The sequence below is a fragment of the Falco naumanni genome, chromosome 9 (genome assembly GCF_017639655.2).
Source record: "Falco naumanni isolate bFalNau1 chromosome 9, bFalNau1.pat, whole genome shotgun sequence".
Classification (NCBI taxonomy): Eukaryota; Metazoa; Chordata; class Aves; order Falconiformes; family Falconidae; genus Falco; species Falco naumanni.
In genome coordinates, this window is record NC_054062.1 from 29,105,365 (window position 1) to 29,119,366 (window position 14,002).

At 45.3% G+C, this 14,002-nt stretch overlaps 1 protein-coding gene across 1 annotated transcript; it reads left to right on the plus strand.

Moving 5' to 3' along the window:
• The first annotated feature begins 1,045 nt into the window (after positions 1–1,045).
• Positions 1,046–6,627, plus strand: LOC121093808 (bone morphogenetic protein 7-like). Its single transcript, XM_040606679.1, has 6 exons — positions 1,046–1,088; positions 1,927–2,166; positions 2,335–2,477; positions 3,232–3,348; positions 4,527–4,728; positions 6,179–6,627. The coding sequence occupies exons 1-6, from the start codon at positions 1,046–1,048 to the stop codon at positions 6,625–6,627; spliced, it is 1,194 nt and encodes a 397-aa protein (XP_040462613.1).
• Positions 6,628–14,002: the final 7,375 nt, after the last annotated feature.

The following is a 14,002-nucleotide window of genomic DNA, read 5'->3' on the forward strand; positions in this document are numbered from 1 at the left end:
TAAAAGAACACAGCACTCAGTGGGTTATGTTTGGCTAACTGTAGGCTGGAATTTCTGCAGTTGCACTACTATGATTGAGGCATTTTGTTGTTTGTGGTCCCAGCTTATATTAAACAGAGAGGATTTCTTCATAAATCTTTGCCTCTAGGGCAGAGTTAAGGTTGTTTGGGAACCCTAGCTATGTGTTTCCAGACATTAATGTCTGGAAGCAGCACCATGAGAGTAAAAATGGAGGTATATGCCTAGGGAGGATACTAGGAGCAAATGAAGAGGCCCAAGGGCAGGGTAGGGTTTGTGAGGATAAGCCTGTGAAGAAGCAGTGGAGTGGAAACAAAGCTTTTAGGATGACTGAGAAACACTCTGATGATTTCTCACATCTTACTTGTCTCTTTCTATGCTCGCAGGCAGGTAGTTCAATGGATATTACTTAATTCAGCACTGCTGTTAGCCATGAGTGGAGATACCTGCAGCCTTTAGAAGACAACTGGAGGGTTCTGAGGATCTCAGTTGGCTGTAGTTTTATGTGCAGCAACAGTGCTGTTTACACTGGTCTGATTAACCCATCGCTGCTTCTCATTTTCCTCCATCATTCCTCTGCACCTCAAGTGGCAAATGGGATCAGCAAGCTTCTCTCCTAGTGAAAAAAAACGTAGCAATAAGAACTACACACATTTTTTTCAAACATGTACCTACAATAGCTGAAGGCTGGAACGAGTGACAGTAGGAGGAAGTCTGGAGCTGAAGAGCTGCGTGGCCAAGTGCCCCAGGAACTCCAGCTTTAGAGCAGCAAAAGGTGAGCGATTCCTGCATCACAGCTCTTTGAACAATCTAGATAAAACCTTTTATTTTTTCCCTTCCAACAGCTAGTTTGGGAGCATGTGGAACTGCAGCCTCTTTGTCACTACCTCGTTCCCCTATGGGCCCACACGCTTGCTCAGTGCAAGTGCCCCTGTCTAACATAAGTGTGCCTAAGCAGGGCAGCCAGAGGACAGTTCTGCCTGCCCAGTATCCCACCTCCCTCTGCTTTCCTGCCTGGAAAGGGGACATGGGGCTGTGTGAAACCATCAGCAATGTGGAACTGCTCCTTAGTAAGTTGCCAGACTGCCGTAGGAAGGACTAGTACAGGGGATGCGTAGGATCTGGGTTTGTTTGGCATTGGTGCTTTGCTGTTTTGGTTGGGCTTTCTTTGGGGTGTGTGGGACGGTGGAACTCCATCAACCCAAGGGGTGAAAACGGCAAACTGGGGCAAGCTGGTTCGGTTTGGGCCTTAAAACAGCCTTTCAGGATGCCTGTGCCCGCCCCTGCCGCTGGTCCCTCCAGAGCCCGGCAGCTCCTGCCGCACCGCAGGGCAGCCCCGCCGCGCACCCTGGGCCCCCCGCAGGCCCTGCAGCTGCAGCGGGCGCGGCTCACGCACATTCCCGGGGGCACGGTTTATTGCTGTGGCAATGACAGGAAAAGCGGGCCGGGGCTCAGCAATGCCCAAATCAAACACTTTTTTTTTTTTTTTTTTTTTTAAACATCACAACAAAGAACCCCAAACAAAAAAATAACTTGCAGAATAAGCGTTCCGTAAGCGCGGTTTCCTTTGCAGGCTCTCAGCTGCCCCTGAAAGCAAGAGCCGGTGCCCCGGGGCCGGCCGGCGGCCCCGGTGCTCCCGAGCGAGCGGCGATGCCCCATTCAGCCGTTAAGGGCCCTTAATGGCCCGGGCGCGGCGCACCCGCCCACCCCCGCGGGAAGCGGCCGTCGGGCTGCGCACCCTGCCCGGCGCCCCGCGCACTCGCCCCGCCGCCCTCAGCTCGGCGCCCCCAGCCCCGTGCGGCCACTGCCGCGGAGCGGCACGGGGCACCCGGCCATGGCGGAGCACCCGGGCACGGCGGCCCGCCGGCTGCGCCTGGGGCTGGGGCTGGGGCTGGCCTGGCTGCTGAGCCTGCCGGCGGCGAGCGGCCTGCCCCTGGTCCCCGCGCCGCGGGACGGGGGTCCTGGCGGCCGCCCTGCAGCGGCTGCGGGAGGTCTTCGACATCGAGGCGCTGCCGCCCGACGTGCTGCCCCGCAAGCGGCCGCCCCAGTTCATGGTGGATCTCTTCAACGCGGTGGCCGACGCCAACGGCATCAGCCGCGCCCCGGGGCTGCTGGAGGGCGACGTGGTGCGCAGCTTCGAGGACCGAGGTGGGCCGGGGGCGGGCCGGGGCGGGGGGCCCGACGCCGGGGCAGTTCCCCGCAGCGGCGGCACCTGCCGGGCCGGGGGTTCCGGGGCGCGGCGGGGCCGGCGGCCGCCGCGGGAACGCGGGTGACAGTGCGGGGCCCTGCGTGTGCCTGAGAGAGGCTCTTTTCCAGTCCCGCTGGGCGCGGACCTGCACCGCTTCCACTTCGACGTCGGCGCGGTGGAGAGGAGCGAGCGGGTGCTGCGGGCCGAGCTCCGCGTCTTCGGGCTGCGGCGGGGCCGCGCGGCGGGGGCCGGCGTGAGGCACTTCTGCAAAGTAAGCGGGAACCGCCTGTCCAGCGCAGGCGCCTTCGCTGCTAACCGGGCTGCAAACGGGGAGGGCGACCACTTAGCACGTCAGCCTGCGTTATTTTTACTTTTATTTGTTTGCCGTACTCACTTTTCCTTCGCGTTCAGCGTGCCGAGCAGGCGCAAGCCTTGGCTGTGGCAGCGTGCTGGCCGCTGCGCGCTGTGCAGGGGGGCTCCCCTCCGAGGTACCGCCGTCGGACCTGGCTCAGGCCGGACCGTGCTTTTCTGGGATTTGAGATGTTTTAAAGTTTAAATCGAAATTTATCTGTTTGAGCGGCTCCAGAAAATAATAGTAGCCATCAGGGATTCATAGGAAAATAGGGCAGGTGAGGACTCTGATACTGAGTCTGTTCTTTTGGCAAAATGCAGGATGGGGCTTTTTGGAAACCTGAAGACAAAGATGTGGGGAAGCAGAAGTCTTTCATGGTAGCAGATATTCAATATAGAAAGAAAAAGGGATGGTCAGGATATTTTTCTGTAATATCAAACAGTCTACTATCCTGCACATGTAGAAGTATGTGTACAGAACACACCTAGATGTATGGAGCAATACTTGGTTTTCTGTTAAACTGTCTCAAAACTACTTTTTGCCTGGTTTAGAATGACGGAACAGTTTTACAGCTATGATGTGGCAGAAGTGTGATAATTTTCATCCTCCTTATTTTGCTGGAAAAGTAGTTGGTTTCATTTCTTTACTGTTTTGTTTTATTGCTCTCATCAAGGTGGAACTGTATGAGCTTTTGGAGAATGGAAGTAAGCCACAAAAAAGACATCTCATTGCATCAAGATTGTTGTCCATGTACACAGAAGGCTGGGAAGTATTCAACGTCACGGAGACAGTAAGCAGAGAATTCTGTCTGAATTTTAATTCTACATCTCTTAAGATTACAGACAACTCGTAACTCCAGCATTGTATTTATGCTAGGTATTGCGGTCAATTCAAACTGAAAGACAGAAGCAGAGGGAGAAGTTTCTAACACTTAAAAGTACACCTGGTGCTACCTGAAATAAAGGAGAAGTGTTTGTATGCCACTAGCAGCACAGGCATGAAGAGAATTGAGTAACCCAAACCTGGTCCATAGGAGGGACATCAGGCCAATTATGTCATTGTGATTAAAACTTGTTTAGGCTGCCAAAGGAGATGCCACTGATTGTGTGCTACAAGTAGGTTTTCATTTCTCCTTTTTATTCTGGTGGCATTACTACAGAGCGGTGTGCTTTAACGTTCTGTTTCTGGAATTTATCATGGTTCCATTGTTTTTCATTTAAATTCTGCTGTAGACTTCTTCAGTTTCAAGATTTGTTTTATAGATATCCTTAAACTGTAATAGTATGTGAGTGCCTTTCCACAGCAAAAAACCAAACGTGGTTTAAAGCAAACGGTTTCTTGGATTTAAATCTGTACTCTCGGACAGTGTTTTTTATTGCCTGAGCTTTATGATCAGACTAAACCAGCATGCTTTGATGAGTGGTTGAGTTGCATCTCAGGTCGTGATAGCCCTGCTTGAGAGTGGCCTAGCCTTATCTATTAGTCTGCAATTATAACTATTAGATAAACTTGCTCAGTTGCAGGGTTGGTTTCTTCAAATGCAATGTTTGTTAGATTTAAATGAGTTGTAATAGTGTGGAAAGACTGGAGAGTTCATATTACTCTGTTATTAAGATTGCTATGAAAAATAAATTCCTGACTAAAGTCAGAGAGGATTTATTTTAATGTTAATTTTAACTCCTGGACTCATCTGTTCACTCTAAATTTTCTGAAATTAATTATTTTCCTGTAAATGTAGCTTTGGGGAATGCATATGGTATTTTGTATTTTTAAATGTTGAATTACTGGTTTAAATATTAAACTCAATTGAGTCTCAGCTATACAGTTACCTTATTTCTGTCATAATATATGTTCTTACGCTCTCCTAGCTTGTTGCCTGTTCCCTTTTCCTAATATAAACATTGCTTAATCATAATGCTGTAATAAGAATATTGAAACAATATTTTTTCATTTCCCTGTCATTACCAGGTTTCCAAGTGGGTTGGAAACAGCAGCTCCAACCATGGCTTTTTGATAACTACAACACATGTATTCAACAACAGAATTGAGCACAACGTGGTTAAGTTTGCTAAGAACCAGGGTGCTTTGCAGGCGACTAGAAATGCTTTCCTTGTCCTCTTCACCAACAGTAACAAACGGAGGTCTTCCAGCTTTGCGCCCTCTTCCACAAGTAAGGTCACGCGAGAGCAGCAGCTGTGTTGTAGAATATGAACTCCCTGTTCATCTTCTGTTATCTTCTGCCTCACGTATACCTAATCTCAGTATTTACTTGCAGTGTTGAACAGGTTTGAAGTTCAGCTTTGTCACTGATCAGAGTTTGATCTGATAGCTCATGCTAATAGGTCACCCAGCACCTTAAGTTGCCTTTCCCCTCAGAAAAACCGCGTTTGCAGGACATATTCGTAAAGCCTAAGGGGAATCTGGTTTGTTTTGTTTGTAAAGGGGTGGAAGTTCTATTAGGGTGGGGGTGGTGGGGGAATTAATTACTATTTATATTTCTTTTTTGTGGTGGTGAAGTGTGCATGAAAATTGTAGGTTATTTTTAGGCTAAAAAAAACCAGTGACCTGGAAAACTTTGTGAAAATGCTGGTAAAGTAACTGTAAGTAGAGTTATTAAGTGCGGTTTTCAAGAGTAGAAGAGGTTGTTAAATAAGCAATTTAAGCCTCTCTGTCCTTGGCTTGGTTTTTAAGCACCTATTTAACTTCAGTGACTAATTAGCATTGTGACTAAAGGCTGCTTTCATCAAAGACAACGCCTCGTCCTTTAAATTACAAAACATAGTGCCTTACCTCTCCCACTGGTCTTCCAGTAAATCCAGCTGTAGTTGGATTTTAGAGCCTGATAAATCCAAAGAACAAAAGCTGGAGGAGGGGCAGAAATTATTCTCTTTTGTGGTTGCAGGTTTTTCTGGTAAATCATTGCATTTTCGTACTAGAAAGAAACTAGGTAGGACTTGCATCAGTATTAAGAAGTAGGTGATTAGATTGATTAAAAACAAAAATAAGGCTGGCCTGTTTGTTTTCCAAATAAAATTTTTATAGTGAAATCCTGGATCCAATGAGAATCAAGCTCTATACGAGATACCGAGCAAGTAGATACCCATTTCTCATTGAAGAAGCTCCGTTGACCTGCTTGTTATTTGTGGTCAGTGGATCTGCACAGGTAGTTCTCCCACCAGCCTGTATATTAGTGGTTTGCAGCCTCTGTACATGGATCTTGTGGTCTCTGTGGACATTTATCAAGGCTTCTCAGAAGATACTTTAAGAAAGCAAACCTATTATCAGTAAGCTTCGTTCTCTAGCAGAGTTCCATAGAAGTGGTAGTAGTGTTTTCAGATCCAAAATTGAATTTTTTTTTTTAAAATATTACTTTACAAGAGCACACTCTGTTTTGCAAGTGTATGGGTAAGAAAAAGGCATTATTTCCAGCCTCTGTTAGCACTGCTCAGCGTGACAGCAGTTGAATACACACCCCTTCTGGTGCTGTCACAGTTTAAGTGTAATTTTAAAATCTCGTCTGAAGACTTTGATGTAGATTTGTGGAATAGACTTTCATACAGAATACTCTACTTAGGAAATTAATTTCTTTTGAGAAAGATTAACATGCAACTTCCTTTCAGAACCAGAGATGAACCCTGACAAAAATGATGCTTCACACATGCCTCGTGAAACTCAGGTCATCGAAAGCAGCAGTGCAAGCATGAGCAGGAGACCTCGAGCTGCTGCACTCCCTTCTGCCGAAAGCCAGGTAACAGCATGTCATCGAAGGGAATTCTACGTTGACTTCCGTGCTATTGGCTGGTCAGGATGGATTATTTACCCAAATGGATACAATGCATTTTCTTGCAAAGGATCCTGTCTCTTCCCCTTGGGGGAAAGTCTAAATGCAACAAATCATGCTACAGTTCAGTCCATAGTCCACACACTTAAACTGTCTCAAGATATTAGCACGCCCTGCTGTGTGCCAGATGAATTGAAGTCCCTCAATCTTCTCTACTTTGATGACAAAGAGAATGTGGTCCTTAAAAATTATAAAGACATGGTGGCAACAAGGTGTGGTTGTCATTAGCAGGACCTCTTTTGTCTGCATTTGGTGTGCACTTGGATTCAGTTCCCCATTTGCCACTGATAATACCAAGGGAGATGGCATTTCAGTTTAAAGGGCAGGAGAGCCAGAAACTCAGCTGTGCTTCAGATCTTCTTCCCCTCACCATGGCTCTGTGGAACCATGTTTAAGGCTGGCTGTCAAAGAGCCATGGGCTTCTCTAGGGTATGCTGACCTGTGTGGAGAGCTCTTTGAGTGCCAGTACACCAGAGGAAACCATTAAAAACAGGAACTTGCTATGTGGAAGAATTGAAACCCAGTAAGTTGACTGTTCAAATTAAGGTCTTGTTCTGTATATTAAGACTCAGAGTTTCCTATCATTTAACAGGCATGGTATCCTGCTTCCATCCAGGACCAGGTGCAGGTCTCTTAGTAACACAGCCTTATTCAGTTTTGATTGCATGATCCAGTGGGTATGTACACTCCTGCGTAGAGCTTTCAGGAGCCCAGGATTAGCCCAGAGCTAATGTCAGAGGCCTCTATTATCTGTAGCTCATGCATTACCCAGAAATGCACGTCTTCCCCCTGTTCTTTTGTAGCCTACCAAATGCAGAGACCTTGTAAGTCCCCGTGGGACTTGCTAGCCAGTCTGAGGGAACACATACATCAGTATTTGTCTGAGAATCAGCAAATCTGGCTTCCGATGCAGGGCCACACCTCTGTATGATAGAGTCAGCCAGTCCCCTTCTTTGTAAAATCATTCTCTTCCACCATGGTCTGCTGTGGCTGTTAGGCTGTGTGGCCGCAGAAATTGATTGCCTTTGTGTATTTATACAGTGGCTGTACAATGGGATCCCAAGCTTGGGTCAGAATCCCTGTCATTTAGCAGGAAGAAAGAAGACCACTAAGCTTTGGAGGCTTGTGAGAACATACTGGATGCTGGCCTGGTCCTGTATCTGAGGCAAGTCTGATGGAAGGTGCTCACTGGTTCCCTTCCATTCTTCCTCAAAGTATAGGACATAGACTTGGAAGGGGGCCCCCTGAGGTCTTTCAGTCTTGCTACAATTTAATGCAGGGAACCAGCCCATTGCAGTTCCTCAGTCAACTCACAGAGTTGTAACTTAAACCTGGTTAGGTTTGTTGCCTCCGTTAATCCTTGAAGGAGGCTGACTTCTCACAGAACGTGATGCCTCCTGTGAGTAGAAACTTCATGGAGAATTTTTTTACTCCAATGACATTCTTTAAAAAAAAAAAAAAAGATGAAATTATGTAAATTTTCTTTCTGTAAATACTGATTTCTGTAATAAATCTATTTTATTTAAAACCCAAACACTTGGAGTATTTTAACTTAATTTGTAATAGAAAATTATAATTTTCAAATAAATGTAATGTAACACTGTTCTGGGTTTTTGTTTTGTTTTTGAACATCCTTCCTAGAATCATGAATCAAATACTTTTCCAGAAGAGAGGATGTGCCTATTGGCTTCAGAGGACACTGTATCCAGTCCTCTGACTCCATGTCAAGGAGTACAATGGATAAGCAGAATGGATGTGTCACCCTTCAGGGAGGGTCCAGTAATTATTCCTGAAGTGAAACTCACATTGAAGCTTCTTGTAACTCTCACTTGAGTTAGGCACAAAGACTAAAGCCCTTCAGGTTGGTCACACATTGTGCTGGTAACAAAGCCTAGCTCGTGGAGGTCCCAAACTGAACATACCTGAGATGGTTTCAGTTTTCTTGGTGCATTATTTTGATGCATGTTGTAAATCTTAGGATGCCTTCATTAAAATTTCACTAAGTTAGGAAGCCAGGACAAAAGAAATAACTGTTCACAGATACAATATATGCTGTGCCATATGTGTAGGGCATGTGCTTATCAGAACTGTAGCCTGGAATATGTGGAGTAGAGGAGCCTGAGCATGACAAGGATTTGGAAAGAAAGGATGGCATCCGTGGGTCAGTGTGGACAGAAGGGGTTTCTGCCGTTATTTTTTTTCCCTGGAATTGTATGGAGGGTAAGTATCAGCAGACCCGTGATACTCTGTTGTCAGAACAGCTCCAAAAGCAGGTCTTGCTGCTGAGAGCAGTGGTTAAGGTGAAGGACTTGGTGCCTAGTCCAGGCTGGAACAGGCAGTGAAGTGTTCAGAAAGCTCAATTTTGTTAGGGACAAAAGGCTTGATTCCCCCAAGCCAGGGAAACAGGCTGTGAAACAGCTCCTCAATTTCCATCCAGCAGACCATGTGTTGAGCTGGTGCTGTGGAGCTATACGGCACAGGCACAGGGTCTTCAGTACGACTGAATGTTTCAAACCTGCTGCATGTGCCTGGCATAGCAGAAAAAAAGTATTTGTTCTTCCCACAGAACAGCCCGTCATCGCCGTGCTGAGCACACTGCCTCGTCTTCAGAATTCCCAAACAAATGGGCAAAATCTTCTATGTAAAACTTCTGAGTTGGGGCAGGGAGAGAGAACAGGGTGTTTTGATCTTGGTATATGGTCACCCTGGTAGAGTGGAGTATAAATCTGGTAGCAGGGTGATGCTAACTGCTGCATGGGTTCAGATTTTTGCCTTTGGCAAAAAGGGACCTTGGAAAGCATAAAGGGTCACAATCTCACTTTGCTGATTTATTTTCCATGCTGCTGTTCCGCAGTTTCCCCCTTTAACTGCAGAAGTATCTGTGGTGTTTTAAATCTGTAGGAGCCACACCTTGGGAATGGGGAAATGTGTCTACAGTGAGAGTCCGGACAAGGTAATTTCGGAAAGGTGACTTCTGATAATTACCTATGCTTCTTTTGGTAGGGGCCCCAGGAACCAGAGCCAGAAGTGTTCACTGCCAAACAATGCTTGTAGAAGGACTGCATTTGGAACGGAGTGGCTGAGGCAGGTTCTATGTCCAGCACACTCCAATCTTCTGTCCATGACATGACAGATGCTTCTAGCACCATCAGCTGTGTATCAGCTGCATCCTTCATTGCTTGACTCAGAGAACTGCCCATTTTTACCAGGATTTTTTAATGGCTTTCTTCTTGTTTCAGATGCCAGGGGAAAAAAGGAAAAATTTCTATTGAAACGCAAGTCTGATTAATAAATAAATGATGGGCAAATTGAATATTAGCTAACATAGTGTTGCCCTACAATAGGTGAATATGCACAGCCAAGCTAGGAGCACTCAGTAGTTCTGCTCACATTAAATTATTTTTTTCTGCACCACTCAACATACTCTCATTATGCCCCATTAAACCCTGATAATTAAAACAAAATATATTGGAATTGTTTATCCTGGACTTTGTAAGGAAATGAGGATCATAATAATGCCAAGGGAAAAAATTTACACTACACCAGAACTTGTAATTAGAATAACAATTAAGCACAAGTATGCTTCTCTCTCTCCCTGACCCCTCCCCATCTCTCTTTCTGTCTCGTGCTAGCATAAAGGTGTATTTTCTTGTTCATTAACTGAAATAAGTAAGAATTCCAAAATTAGAAATGCCACACTTTGGAGTCTTGGTTTAATCAGAAGATCATATGTTTAAGTGGCATAACAAAAAGCCATAGCTAGGGTTTTGGAGGGAATAGGAGTAATCTTCAGCATGGGCAATCTGGAAAAGGACTGATGGCTCAGATTGTGCATTGTTAATACATGTTGCATCACAACAGCAGCAAGCACAAGCAAGGCTGGTGGTAAACCCTGTTGTGAGAAATACTGTACCGAGACTGATGAGGAGCACACCTGGCCCTGAAGAGCTCTCCGTGTAAAGAGCAGAAACAAAAAGGAATGACCGCAGATTTTATATGCAGGATGCCACCAAAAGCATCAACACCCCAGAGACTGAAATTTGGAGGTATACAGAGAAGTCCCACATTAAAGGACTGAAAGCCTTGCAGCATCTCTCTCCTGTCTCCAGCTCCAAGCCTCACTGAAGGCACAGCTACAGCAGGTGTGGGGCTGTCTGAGCTGGCTCAGCTGGTGGCTGGCAGTGGTGGAGTGCCCTATCAGCCATCCATGGTGGTACATCTGTACTGCACTCAGCTCTTCAACTGAAGGGCTGCAGGCTTGGATCTCTGACAGCTCATGGATCTCTGTATCCTCTCTGTAGCATGAGAACAGTGTGATTCTCTTATGGTAAACAACACACCTTGCATTTCATACCCACAAGCATGTGGAAAGCAGGATTTCAGAGGCAGAAAGACTCAGACAATGCCTGGAAAGAGAATCCAACCCCCTGGTAAAGCTGCAGGGTTATGCTTAACCCCACGATAATGAATTTGGCCAGGGTTTGCAACCAAAGAGGTCCAGGTATGTGAGGTATGTGCAGTTATCACATAAGGTGGGGACAGCACTAAACCTAGTCCCAGGAGCACTGCAGTGGGATGGTAGTAGGTGGAGAACTAATGGTAAAGAGCACGGATCCACAAGAGATCAGACTTGCATGGTCTCCTGCTTGTAGAATTGTTTGTTTTAAGGGATTTCTGTGGTGTTTCTGTCACAAGATACAGATGATGGAAAGGTGCTTCTGAGCACTGAAGCGGGAGGAGGCATGTGCTGGGGATGGCCTGTGGGGGTGGGTAAGGCAGAAGGGATGGGCTTGGGGAATTTGGTTTGGGATGGTTTCCTTTGTGAAGGGGAAGATAACTTAAATATGCCTGCCCTGAGGAAGCTGGAGCACAGCAATGCTGTAAGCAGCTGAAAGGCCTCAGGTCTATTCTGTCTGCTTTGCAGGCTTGAAAATGATATTCGGTATGAGGCATCCAGTTAGGAATGCTCGAGTTGTTTCCAGACTGCCAAGAGTAGTTACTATAGTTCCTATTCTTCCTGCAGGAAATGGGATATTTCTGTGCTTTACTTGAAAAACCCATGGTACTTGATTCATAGCCCTGGAGCTTGTCTCCTAAAAAGAGAGGAGAGAAACTGGGTGCCTATCGTAAATTCCAGGGATTTCCCAGAGAGACTGAACCCTCCAGATTACCTCCAGTCCCTTTAAGATCACACATGCAAATACATAAGAGCATATGCATGTATACATGTGGGTTCTTTCTTAGGTGCACACATGAGCACATGCCTTCATGTACAGAGGCAGCCTCCCTCCTGGTTCATCCCAAACTGCTTCCCAAAGCAGTTACTACTTACTTACCAATAACTGAGGTGGGGTGCTCAGGGCTAATTTGAGAACATTGTCACATCCGGAGGGTGCATTTCAATGGCTTCATGCAAAAGTATGTCACACCTAGGCCTATTCTCCCATTCTGGCCTTGAGTGTAGCTCACCTCCAAGGAGAGTAGTTAGCAGGTGTGAATTGACCTTTGGTGAATGAGACAATTGTGCCTTAAAGCAGCTAATTAAATGTTTTCTTTCTTTCTACTAGGTTGATTGCTAGAAGCCATGAACAGAATAAGAGGGACTGCTAACTTTCTGTTGCCACAAGGATCTATAGATTAATGCAGATACTAACTGCCCTATTTCAGAGCTAGATCACAGCCTGTCTTGGTTTTAGGAAACAAAAACTGTAGTTTTGCCTTTAAGTGGAAAAATGGCCTGTTACTGAGATGTGATTGGCCTTGAACTGAAACCATGATTTGGTGATGCTGTGCATCCAGGCCTCATGACAGAAAGCGATGTTATGGCTTAAATCCCAGTACCCTGCTTCAGATCTGCTTGCAAAAACCTAGCTTGGTAAACTGACATATATTTCAGGGACCAGTTCCTGAGACTTGCAAGCACCTGAAAAATTCCAAATAAACTGGCAAGTCCATGGAAGAATAAGGACGACTCAAAGAAAGTGCAAACCTAAATATGAGATACCATGTGTCTTTCAATTTTTCAGCTTTGACCTCCACAGCATTCAATCTTCTAGTAGCTTTGGGTACCTTTTCTAGGCAACAGGAAATCACTTTTCTGCCTTTGACCAGGGTAAATAATGTCAATAATCATAGCATCCACATTCATTTGAGATCTCTTCAATTTTCAAAGACATTGGATTCTGGTAAGCCGGAGCAGCTTCTTCTGGGAAAAACTTTTCTCCAAAGCCAAGGTCAAATGTTTAAGATGTTAACTTACACAGTCTGAGTTTGCTACTCTATTCTGCAGTAGCTGTCCATTATGGACAACTTGAGCAAATCAATTAGTCTTCCTGTATCTCATTTTCCTACCTTCAAGTAATGCTACTACTTTTTCCTCACTCTTATAGCTGATCCCTTGAAAGTCTTTTCTCACAGATCTTGGTTAGAAGACTCTTTTTAGTGGGAAAGAGCACATCTGGGAAGAAACACCTTTATATGAAGTCTTCACTAAAAAAACAGACAATCCTCCTGAAAACCAGTGCTGTTTTGCCCCAGCAAACCCTGACATAGTCTCAGCTTGCACTCTGAGTCACTTCAAACGGTAAGCAATGCAGGGACCAGACACAGGTTTTGTAAAGGCATAACTCTGGGTAGAGAACTTTTGCTATTGAATAAGGCTTCTGGCAGCCTAACCCTCTCTGCCACTAGAGACGCCACAAAGTACCTTGTTGTTCTTCACAGGGAGGGAGGGCAAAGTACGGTTTATGGGCTGTCTTCTGAGTGTTCATATAGTTCTGGCCATAGGACTGTAGTTCTGGCCAGCTCTGAAAAGAAACACATTGTTCTTTTAGACACGGTAATGTGTGGCAGATGGAGAAGAAGATGTGCGTGTGTCTACTTGAAGCTTGGCGTGACCTGAATGGAATGAATATAATACTTGTGGGGACATCAACTCAAGAGGTCATGGGATCAGGACTGGTGCAATGAATGACTTCTCAGTGGTATGTAATTTAAGCTAATATCCTTTCCTTCTCATGTGCCTTCTCTGCCATGTCATGAAATTTCTGTCCAAATCCATTGTTGCTCAGCCCTGACCCAGGCTTTGATTAGAGACTTTCCTCTTCTATGTTGCATGTTCCCACATCTAAGGATCATATAATTTCAGTCCAGACAGCAGCTCTCAAATGAGAAAAAAAAAAAAAATTCAGTATATGCACTGCCCATTAAAGGGAAGGAAGAAAAAAAAAAAAAAAAAAAAAAAAAAAAGGCTTACTTTCATTATAAATGGGACCAGGAATGTAAAAGTTCAATTACCAGAATGCATTTGCTTTGTACATTTTAAACCTGCTGTAGCTAGTATAACCAGCACATGCAGTTGGGTCTAATTGCTGCTTTCCAGCTTGACCTAATTGATGCTCTGATTTGCAGTCACCTACCTCTACAAGCCCATGTTTCATTACATTTTGCCCCTGCTTCCGAAATCCTAAAATTCCCATGGGGAGAAATAGATTACAGCAACCCAGAGCTTTTGTGTGTGAACTGACAATTCTTTCTCCCATATAATTTTCTTCATCTACATGTGAACAATAGAAATACAGTCGATTGACAGAGATGTATTGGT